This window comes from Epinephelus moara, chromosome 23, assembly GCF_006386435.1.
Source record: "Epinephelus moara isolate mb chromosome 23, YSFRI_EMoa_1.0, whole genome shotgun sequence".
Taxonomy (NCBI): domain Eukaryota; kingdom Metazoa; phylum Chordata; class Actinopteri; order Perciformes; family Serranidae; genus Epinephelus; species Epinephelus moara.
In genome coordinates, this window is record NC_065528.1 from 2,716,967 (window position 1) to 2,729,225 (window position 12,259).

General features: G+C 42.3%; 1 protein-coding gene across 1 annotated transcript in view; it reads left to right on the forward strand.

The window, feature by feature from the left end:
- The window catches only part of LOC126384781 (carnitine O-acetyltransferase-like), a 40,504-nt gene that overhangs the window by 23,404 nt on the left and 4,841 nt on the right, over window positions 1-12,259 (forward strand). The window contains exons 7-12 of the mRNA XM_050036071.1: window positions 1,396-1,574; window positions 3,021-3,121; window positions 5,994-6,116; window positions 6,749-6,871; window positions 7,311-7,446; window positions 7,634-7,696. Of these exons, the coding sequence (XP_049892028.1) occupies window positions 1,396-1,574; window positions 3,021-3,121; window positions 5,994-6,116; window positions 6,749-6,871; window positions 7,311-7,446; window positions 7,634-7,696 (725 nt within the window). The remainder of the gene's footprint in view (window positions 1-1,395; window positions 1,575-3,020; window positions 3,122-5,993; window positions 6,117-6,748; window positions 6,872-7,310; window positions 7,447-7,633; window positions 7,697-12,259) is intronic.

Genomic DNA, 12,259 nt, shown 5'->3' on the forward strand with positions numbered 1-12,259 from the left:
TTTAATGAACTGGCGACTTGTCCAGAGTTTAGCCCGGCCCGATGAGACAGCTAACGTAGGCTCCAGCCTGCGCCCCGTCAAAGGTAAGGTTACAGACAATAAATGAATGAACAAGTAGGCTAATCGTTTCAGCCGCCCTCGGTAGTTTTACTCTCACCATTCTTAGAGAAAAATTGTTTGATGTCCTGGGCCCCTGCTCTGCTGCTCCTACTCCTGGCCTCCTTCTCAAGTCTTTTCTGGTGTCCAGATTTGTGTTTTTTGGGGGCCATCACCTAGCCTATTTGATCTCCCTCACTCCCTGCTGGAGTTTGCTCGCGCTCACTTAATTCCCATGAGGAAGAGCGAATCGTGGTGTGGACCAAACCATTTTTTATGAAGGGGCCAAGGCGGTTATTGAAATTATTAAAATTAAAATATTGTGTGACTTTGTGGCTTTGTTTTAGTTCGGATTCATTAGTATGAATATATATTAGTTAAGTCTATGCATAATAATTTAGTCATAGAGGCTACTGGAGGCTGTGTGTGGGCCCTAGTGGACTGTGGGCCCTTAGAATTGTCATCACCTTTCCCCCCAGTAATATATAGGACTCAAGGAGGAGACGGCTTGAATCAGACTGAACAGTGTTTACACGTGCAGCTTCAACATATACAGCACAGCACTTGTATTCTTACAGCACCACCTAGTGGTAACTCCAGTACTACAACATAATACATAACACCCCCTATACGACGGCGCTGCTCTGATTACATGACGTGTCTACGCACGCACGTCTGATTAGCATAGCAAGCTAGTTAGCATAGCGATGCTACGTGTCACATGTCCGTAGCACGACGCGTTGTTGCTTCAACAGCTGACACTTTTGACCCCTGTGATTACATGACGTGTCTACGCACGCACGTCTAATAACCACACGTCTAGGCGTGTGCAGGCATTGCACGCGCATTGCATGTGTAACAAGTACATGGTGAATGCACGCGCAGTGCACGCGAAGCAAGTACACGGTGATGGTTGCACACGCAATTTATACGTATCAAGTACGCAGTGAATGCAGTGTGTGTGTGTTCGCTGATATGTTTGACCCCTCATACACACACACACACACACACACACACACACACACACATATCATCATATCATATTTTTATTTTTTTTCAAGCATCATGTTTCACGCCCAACAAGCCAACAAGCTAGAGATGAAAAACAGCATGCAGATTATTTGGCTTTGCTTCACTAGCACTAGCATTAGATAGAACATCATACATCAGATCATGCTTGTCTTAACTAAAAAAAGCAGTTTTAAGTATATATTGTGAAAATATCTATGACTGATTTGTCGACTGTTGTAGTCTTATAACATAATGTTTGCTCTGTGTGCATGTCCTTGCTGTGTTTAGATGAGACCAACAAAGAGTCAGTGTTGGCTATCCAAAGCAGCATCTTTACAGTGTGTCTGGATGGAGCGATGCCCTCAGAGTCTAATGAGATGTATCGCATCAGTGCTCATCGTCAGATCCTACATGGAGGAGGCAGCCAGTGGTACAGTGGAAACCGCTGGTTTGACAAGGGGCTTCAGGTGATATAACACACATGGAAATTATACACAACTGTCTTTCTGGCACAAGTACTGGGTACCAATATCAGTAATCAGAAAAACACACTGTAGGTATGACAATTTACAAGAATCCAACAACAGCCAGAAGACCTTTACTGAATATATTTCTATCTCTCTCTCTTGCTCTCACCTTTTTCTAAGTATTTTTTCTACATACATACTTTTTTTAAAAAAAATAATGTGCTCATCATTTCTTATAATGGCAGTGATATTATTACAAAGCAATTCTTCTTTCCGCCCGCTTGGACAATTTATCTCAGTTTCCAGCTTTGACCACATCACAATTCAGCTTCCAGCTTTTCTAAATTTATCTCTCAGCTCTAAACTTCTTTAGGTAATGCACCAATCAGGTAACAGGAACTCACATTGGTGGCTATGGTGTTGGCTGGGTTTTCAAAATAAAAGCTCCCAGATGGTGACCATGGTTTACTGGGGGGCCAGACAAAGCTTATTTTTCAAAATAAAATCCCTCCATGGAAAATAGCCGACATATTGATTTATTGACTGACTAGGGACAAGGTTTAATAAGAGCAAAACTGTGCTGAAAAAAATTTAAATGCAACATTTTGTTTCTGCTCCCATTTTTCAAGTTTAACTTAAAGATCAAAGACTTTTTTTAATGAACTCAATGGATATATTTCTCCCAAATTTTGGTTGCCTATTTTCTTAAAATGGGTGTTAATGAGCACTTCTCCCTTTCCAAGATAATCTATCCACCTGACAGGTGTGTATACCAAGATGCTGATTAAACAGTAACTTAAAGCTTAGGTGTGCCTTGGGATGGTCACAGTAAAAGGCCACTCTAAAATTTGCAGACCTGTGGAATGTTCACCCTCTCTTTTTCAATGGCTGTGTGAAGTTGCTGGATATTGGCAACAAGCTTGTTGCACAGCTTGTACAGACAAGAATGGGAAATAAGTAAAAGCAAGAGTTAAAGAGCGCACTGCCCCCCTTGTAATTCTTTGAGTGTAGCAGTACAGGCTTGCCAAAACAGTGTCAGATCCAGTGAAGTTAAAAAAATGTATACTTGTTCAGTTTTTAAAGCAGAGGTCAGTACTGGGCAACCAATCAGCAAGGGCAAACAAAACCAGACAGGATGTGTTTGCATGTGTTAAAACTGAGGAATGATCAGGTCTTTGTCACTGCACTAGCAATACCCACTACAGCTGGTGATATCCTAAGTTATGAAGAATGTTTATCTTTATCCACTGACAGTGAAGTTAGAAATGGCAAGGACCCAAGTATAAGACAGAACTGGAAAATCCAAATTGGGTAGACAACAGAGATTTGACAGTTTCACTTAACAGTGTGACACAACAGCAGGATTCATTTTTTGTGTGAAGCTAAACAGTTATTCCAAAATTCCTGGTGTGAGAAGACACTTACCATTTTTTTTCTTTTTTTCAGATAATTATTGGAGAAGATGGGACATGTGGTGCAAACTTCTCATGTACAGTTGCTGATGGTGTAGTCCACTCATCCATTTGTGCGAAGTTAATAACAGACATGTAAGTAGACCATAAATAAACACGTTTTTGTAAGTGTAGGTGTTTTGATTTGTTGTTTTGATGATTAAAAGTTCAGTAATGAGGCATCCTGCTGTAGCATGGATAGGTGGAATGATTGCTGTCTTTGTTCATCCACCCATATGGCTTCTGTTCATACAAATAGCACTGGTCTATAATTGTTGGAGGTGCTGGGGCCCACCTTCCAGTGTTCATTTTGGCAGCTGTCTTAGATTTAGTATTACAGTCGAAGTACATCGGTCATGGACACAACGTGTAACATAGGTGGAGTGAGGATTTTTTACCTGCTATTTGCAGCATGAGGTTGCTGCCAGCTTCACTGTGCGAATATTGAATTTTACCAAGCGTTGATGCAGTGGGTTATGCAGGGTTAGGAAGCGCAGACTATATTAACTTGTACTGAATTAATCCACCAGGTTGTTTTAACAACAGGACATTTGATTTGATCGATTTATATTTAGGTTAAATATAAAAACACATACAAGGTTGCGATGCTGCTTCGCATTTCCTCTGGTACAATTAGGTATTCATTTTTATCCTGTCATTACCTGGCTCATAATCAATGACAAAAGTTGGGACACACTGTGGTGAACAAAATTATTACTTAACAGCAACAGCCAGCTCTTAAATAAGCTGATTGGGCAGGTGCTCCCAGTTGCACTTACTAACTCCGCCTACTAGGGCCTGCAAGACAACAGAGGTACAGACATATAAGGGGAAAACACACCCAGCAGGCCCTGCTAAAGCAGGAAGGTTGTCACAACCCTTTTTTAATAGACTGTACTCATTTTTTGTTTTCACGGTTTGATGTGAAAGGGCCACTGAGTTGTGCACATAAAAACAAAACAAAACAAACAAACAAACAAACAAAAACACACACACACAAAAAAAACAGCTCCATAAAAAAAGGCTTGGCTTACATGCTCAACACAGTGCATGCTGGCAGCACTCCCAATAGCTTTCCTTTCACTTAATTGAATCTGACCCGCTAACATCTGCTTCCTTCTCTGCAGTAAACCTCCCAAGATTATTAATATAGAACTTGAAGTTGCAGAGAAATACTGTTTTAATTTTGGGCATGTAATTTTCTAGCTGAGGCCTGAGCCGGAGGCCCAGTGTAAAAGAGGTTTTCAACCCCTTGACCCCTTGGTATGAAAGTTAACCCACATAGGGTCCATATAGCTGAATGGTTTTACGCCCATGTAAGAGTTCTTCATCATTTTTATACAGCACGCTATTCTCACCTGCCTCTTAGCCTAGACTTCAAACTGCATTGGAGATAAGTCATGTGACTTTATTGCGATGTCCTGATGAATTTTGTACTGTGTTCACATTTGTGAACTGTATTTTAGTTGATCAAAATCAAGCAAGCAATCAATCAAACATTCAAGCAGATGGCAGAAAGCACAAAACGCTCTATTGCACCTCTCCTTCCACTGCAGTACACAGCAAGTCACCAAAATACCAACCCAGCATAAGTGAGGAAAAGCCTCTCTCAGCACAGTTCAAGAAAAGTTGCTTCAAAGATTTGGATAAGGCATGCAGGGTCTGGCTTAGTACTTGTGTTAAATAACCAACTATTCCTATCATCAGATGCAAACTTCCCTAACTGACATGACATGGCCATGATAAGCATCAAAGATCTCTGTCTGTCTCAATTTGTTTGTCTTCAACCATATCTGACCTCTCTGAGCCTTACTTAAGCTTCTTCCTAATTAGACATTTATTTCAAAATTGTCCCAAACCTCTTGGCTCTAGGCATTGTTGAATGAGTCAGTTTTGGCTATCATTTCAGATCCAGGTATACATAATTCCCCCAAGGGTCTTAACTAAGCTCAAGGAGCTGGGATTGAACACCTCACTGTGCATGTGGATCCCGGACTTTGTAACAGCAGACCCTAGATGGTTAGAATTGGCAGACACACCTCTTCCACCCTCATCCTTAACACCGGAGAACCCCAGGGCTAGGTCCCCTACTGTATTCATTCAATGCTGTACACACACAACTGTGTAGCCACTTTTGACTCCAATGCCATCATCAAGTTTGCTGATGACACAGCTGTGGTTGACCTGATCACAGATACCAATGAAAAGGCCCATCTGAAAGAAATAGAGGACCTGACACACTGGTGTCAGGGCAACAAGCTACTCCTGAAAGTCGCCAAGACTAAGGAGCTAAGAGAGGCCTTTGGGCAGAAGCAAGTATCTTGGTGTCCACAATGCCTGACCTGGGCATTGCACACTGACCCTGACCTGGGCATTGCACACTGACTCAGTGGTGAGAAAGGCAAGGCAGAGACTGTTTTACCTTAGACGCCGAAGGAAATTGTGGGTATTCCATCAAATACAGAGGAATTTCTACTCCTGCGCTATTGAGAGTATCCTGATGAGGAACATCACTACTTAGTAAGGAAACAGCACTGAACAGGTCCACAAGGCCCTACACACAAGGCCCTACAAACAGTGGATTGTTCAGCTAACAAAAAATAGGCACTGCTTTACCCCTCCTAAAGGCTGTTTACACCAGGGGCTACAAGAATAAAGCTATGAGAATCATTGAAGATCCCAGCCACCTGGACAACTGCCTTTTCTCACTGCTGAGATCTGGAAGAAGGAACCGGATACACCAGGCAGGCACTGAGAGGTTCAGGAAGAGCTTCAACCCTCAGGCTACAAGGATCCTAAATGCCCCTGCTTAAGATGGCCCAATATTATAATCTTATATGAATTATTACAGTCCTTTTATTTAATGTACAAATTAATAAACTGACAAATTCAATTTGACTAAAATTGTGTTTTGTATAATTTCATGTGTTTGATTGATTGATTGATTTTCTCTTGTGTGTGGAAACAGAAAAAAGCCAGAGGTGCAGATGCGGTCCCCAATGGAGCCTTTACCTGTGCCCCAGAAATTACACTTCAACCTCACACCTGAGATCAAGAAGGACATTGAAGAGGCCAAGCAGCACATGGACGCGTGAGAGCAGCTTTTAATTGGGATAGTTACAGAGACACCCAGGGACCAGAACAATAGAAACCAAGAGGAACATGAAGTCTTTTCCATTTCTATGTGTTGCTATGTGAACAGCTGCATGCAGCAGCAACTCCATTTTCACAATTAAATATATAGGCTACAGAAAAAGGGCTTCAAATGTGACCTATGAGCCTAAGCCTGTATTATATCTAATGATTTTTTACCTCTAAGGTCAACACTTAAAAAAATATTTTTACATTTTTACAGTATCTTCCACTAAAGGGTCATGCACAAATAAACTGTGTCCAAATTACGGTCAGTGTTAGGCAACTACAGTGCTAAAAAGACAAACGTTAATTGCAGATCTGTGGCAGGCACACAAACCTCTACATGAAAGTCCAATGTGCTATACACCCAGAGTTTAAATTGGGCCAAAGGGAGCAGAAAATTTAGTCTAAACATGTACAAAACTAATGCTGCAGGAAGTGTGGTATCTCAGAATAAAGAAATGTTTATTATATGTAACTTCTAAAAATCAATTGGCATTATGCTGTGAAATACTTCTAAAAACATCTGTCAAACTACCCAAGGAAAGTCTCACTGTCCAGACATGTGTCTCATTTCCTCCACCACAGACTGGCTGACGACCTGGATCTGAGCTTTACGGGATTTGACCACTTTGGGAAAAACTTCATAAAGGCTCACAAGATGCGCCCCAATGCTTTCGTACAGTTGGCGCTAAAGCTGGCCTACTACAGGTGAGGTGCTGAAAACTCGTGTAGATTGACTGTCTTTGTATGCAAACATTTCACTCTTTGCTTTATAAACCAAGGGGAACAAGAGAGCTGCAAAGATTGCATTAAAAATACCTTGATTATACAGTCAGGCAGTAACAGGGAATCTTGGAAAACTGAGCTGAAATCGATTGCTCCAGTTTTTAAAAGCTTTTTGGTTGTATTTAAAATGTTGGCATTAGTGATTGAGAAGCAAAGTAAGTCACAGAGAGTACATTTTTTCATCAGCCAGAAACTTGGATAGCAATGGATAATCAAAATCTCTTAGCAAATAACACTGGATAGTTAATAAGAGTGTTTGCAGAGCTCCAGTATTTGTTTGACTGATCAACAAGTTTCAGGGCTGTGTATGTTGGAACAGAAGAGTTTGCTGGAAAAAAAAATCTCTTCTTTCTTTTATCAGGATGTACCAGCAGATCTGTCCATCACTGGAATATGTCTCCCTGCGTGCGTTCAAACTAGGACGTATCAGTATGATGAATACAAACTCGCCTGCCTCAGCTGCCTTTGTTAAGGCCTTTGATGACTCCAAAATACAGGTAAATTTACAGGGAAACTTGTTATGCAACTTATATAACTCTATCTTACTCAATGTAATGAAAAATAATGTGTTGAAAAGAATAGATTGCTCAAGATCATACTTTTGATGCATAGCAATCACACTTAAAAACACTAACCAACTATATGTGATGGTTTGTAACATTACTGTTTTCCTGTTTTGCACAGAACCCAGAGAAAGTTAATTTATTGGAAAAAGCTTTAGAGTCACATGCATGGCACACTGACATGGTGAGTACCATTCACAGCACCACGCAATACTTCAGTTTAGTGTATGTCCAGATTATTGTCGATGTAAGGTATTCTTTGCATAAATGTAGCCAGCCAATCAGGACGTGCCTTCTCAAATACATGCAGACCACACAGTATAAGGGAGTACCACAATGCTATCCCTGATCCTTTTTCATCCTACACCTTCTTCAGTGAGCGACAAGGGAGCGACAGGCCCCCTTGTTAATCGTTACATATCTTCACCTATGTTCAATTTCACACAGGCTCCACCCCCTACTACACTTTGGGTACAGTGGGTGGAGCCCAGTGAAGGAATGCATTGTTGCAACATTAACCCGGCCAAACTGATCCTGACTAACAAAAAGTAAGTTGCTGTGGCCTGCCTACTTCTTTATAACCTAGGCCTCCGAAGCTGAGCGGCAGATTGTCTTGCAGCGCCAGGAAGAACCATAGTCTCCATTGGATGTTGTGCCAGCTGGCAAACAAATTCACTTTCACTTTTCCGAACTGGTTCTACACTGCTTCACCACCTCATGGTGAAGCCTCCACTTGACTGGTATGGGTGTGCCCTTCGACATGATGTCGGCACCCCTGTTCTACAGTCCTGCAACATGGAGGACCTTCAGAGACAAGAGGTGCTCTAATGCTCAAAACCACAGGCTCTCCACCATCCTCAAAAGGGCAGTGGATGAAACTCCGCCCTGCCTGTTAATGTAGGCCACCGTGGTGTAGTTGTTGGTCTTCGCCAACACGTGCCCTGCTTGTGTGAGGGGCATAAAGTGTTGGAGGACCAAAAACACTGCCTGTAGCTTGAGGAGGTTGAGGTGTAAGATCCCCATCGGAGGCCACACACCACCTACCACTCTCCTTAAGCAACCCTCTGGGACTTGTCTGTGAACACCATGATGTACGTGGTCTCTCATCTCAATGATGTTCCCTGCAACAGGTGTTGTGGAGACCCTTAGTATCACAGGTCAGAATGCACTGAGGGGGAATGGTAACCAAGCATCACTTGTGCTTTTTGGCATCTAAACAAAGGCTGGCAAGGTGCTGCATGTAAAGTTACCCAAAAAATGGAAAGTTCTGAGATGTAGTGAGGTCTTTGAATCCATCACTGCTGTTGGACATGCAGCTGACAGTCTGTCACTGTGTTTAATCCTCTTGTCTCCCATGGAGATCAGGAGGGAGCATTCCACACAGATGCTTAGGGAACACTGTGTGTGCACACCAGAGATGGGGGACTCGAGTCAGACTCGAGTCGCAAATATGATGACTTGAGACTTCCTTGACTAACGTTGATAAACGACTCGACTTGACTTTGACTTGTATTCATGACTTGAGACTTGACTTTGACTTGAGACAGATGACTCGAAAGGACTTGGCTTTAATTCAATATTAAAGGCACGCTAAGCACCATTGGGTGTCACTTCTGTTTACGTTCAACAATGTTATCAAACACAACAGAGCTAGCTCGCCCCCCCCTCGTCCTCCGTGACTCTGTCATGAACGAGCGATAGCTGCTAGTTACCCTGGATTTACACACCTGTTCAAGGGATAGTGTACCCAACATGAAGATTCAGCTAATTTCTACTCACCCTCATGCCGATGGAGTCTCAGGTGAAGTTTTAGACTCCTCACAACACTTCAAGAGGAGAGGGGGTAGCAACACAACTCCACTTAATGGAGACTTACGGCACCCCAGATTCAAATGTCCAAAAACACATAATTGAAACCACAAAATATCTCCATACTGCTCATCTGTAGTGATCCAAGTGTCCTGAAGCCCCGACATAAAAAGCTGTTTGGAAAAATGTCATTTGACAGAGCTCTACGGTGCGAGCATTTTACTCGCATTTGCGACTAAAAATAGTTTTGTGCGAGCAAAAGAAATCATTCAGTACAGATTTCAGATTTCAACCAGCATCAGAAACGAAAGGCGAATCCTGCCAGTTGTGGGTTGAACGGGGGTCACAGACAGGAATATGGCGGAGCACTCTTGTTAACCAAAGGTTGGATATGTTAACCAAAGGTGCCATATTGTCATTATCTACAAAGAAGCTGTCTCAGCAGGGATGCCCAGAGCCTGCAGCAGGGTTTTGGTGGTTGGAGTGGGGATCTTGATGTTAATGTTCTTGAGCCTTTGCTTACTGTAATGGAAGCGAAGCACCATGTCACAGCGCCTGAAGTGATCCCACCACTTCTGGTGTCTTAACTTGAGCAGTGCCTGGCAGTCATCGCAGGCTGGTGGCTGCTAATGATCGCTCTCTGTGTGAGGTTGATGAGGTTCCTGAGGCAGCAACTCCATCAACAAAGCTCATCGGTGGGAAAATTGCCTTTGTTGAAGAGAACAGGGATGATGATGCATGTTGTGGTACTTTCTTATACACTGTGTGGCCCACACGTATTCTGGTAGGCTGTCCTGATTGGCCATCTACGTTTATGCAAACTTCAGTAGGAGAATACATGTTTGTGATTGGAGGAGAGTGTTACCCATAGAATCCAGTAGAGGGCAGACCCTGAGTGGATAGAACTGTTGTTAGGATTTTATTAGAGAACTCTCAAACAACATATTTGCTTCATTCTTGTCCTTTGGAATGAGCCAGGGTCGACAAAAAATAAAAGACATGAAAAACAATTTACTGTCATTCAGCAGTCAAAAAACGGGGGAAAAAAGAAGAAAACACATGTCAACAAACCAAAAGAATGATGATTAATGACAGTTCCTTATATACCTGTAGATTCAGCTCACATTACATCAACTGCCACACTTAGCTAATTATCAAAGGGAGTGTCTATACTCCATGTTCTAAAAACAAATAACATAATTCCGCTAGTCTATAGATTCCATTATATCTTTGCATAATTCATAAAAAAAAAGTTAAAAAAGGTGTGTGTGTGTGTGTGTGTGTGTGCTTGTGCATCTATGCGTGTGTGTGTGTGTGTGTGTGTGTGTGTGTGTGTGTGTTTTTATGAGGAGGATATTGTTTATATGTGGTATTGACTCCTGAGAACTTCTAATAGTACATGTCACCATGAATGACTACAAAACTTCATGGGCAACAATACATGGGGAAGAGCAGTTACAAAATGTTTTCTTGTTTATTTTGAACAGGGTTCGGCAGGATGTTCAAGGTGACAGCAATGTTCATGAAATATAAAAAACAAGCCATGTCATGATTGTAAATTTGCTAACAACATTTTTTCCCAACACTACATATAAAACAAAAGCCAGAATACACAGTGTTTAGTTGCTGTGAGCTGCAAATAGCCCTCCTCTGAGCAGAAAGTAGAAGATAACGTTATCTCTGAACCTGATAGGGCAGAGCTTCTCTTCCTCTGGGCAGCTGCCGCTGTCTCACTCAGACTTACCCTGGGTATGGATTCGCAGCTGCCTGAACTGTCACAGAAATCTTTACTGGAAGGAAGGAACCACTTGACATAGTGTAACTGCAACTTCTGGGGACCAAAATCCTAACCTCCTTACACACACACACACACACACACACACACACACACACACACAAAGAGGGGTCAACTGAGGGGTCTCAGAAAGGGGTCTCAGAAAGTCAGTTTCTTCCTATGGAGCTCGAAGATACCCTGTGAAGTTTTTGACCATTATTAGTGCTATGGAGCAATGTTGTACATGTGGGTCACCATGTCATTCATTCTTGAACACATGGCTGACATGATTGTACACAGTGCACTTTCCAAACTTTGAGGAAAAATCAGTGTTTTACCCCCAATTTCCACATACTCCGTTTGCGCCACGCTGTGCAGCGCCGTGGATCTGGAGCGACCGACAGCACGTAGCCTCGCCTACTGGATGCGTTTCTGGAGCGCCGCACCATATAGCGGAGCCACAAGCTCATGTGGGAACTGCGAAATTACAGCATAAAAATCACTTGATAGAGTGTGAGCCAGACCAAAAAAATTGTTCATTCAGAAGGAGAAAGAGAGAAAACAAGTTTAGCTTGAGATCGCCTTGCTGTTCACATCAACGTTAGGCTACTCCACGATTTTCAAAAAATTGAGAGTTTACAATCCGGAGTCCGTGCATTGTGTTGTATTTTGAAATTTACCGGATGCTGTGTGCGCTCCGTCAGTTTGGTGCGATCTGAGCTATGTGGCTTGATGTGCAATTGACACACAGTCACTGAGAAATAGACCTGGCGCGTATCTCTGACTAAGCAGACTGCCGTGGTGCTTCTGGGACGCTCCAGAGACACTGCGCGGCGCTCGCTGTGGAAATGAAGCTATTCAAAAAAGGGGTGAAAATATATATATCCCCCCTCTGGGACTATATAGTCCCATAACATTAGCTTAAGATTTGTTAGCACCATACATAGTTTCATTTTCCAGTGATTATGTCAGTAGATCATTAGCAGATATCACACATATATCACACATAAGTCATAGAGAACAAGAGCTAGCCTAGTAATGTCATCTTGGCATGAGGGTGCAGAATGACATTCTTATACAGTGATTGTGACTACAATTAGTACTAACATGTTCTGCAGAGAGTACCTGATAATTTCACATATAGCGGTTACAGTTGGCAGGATA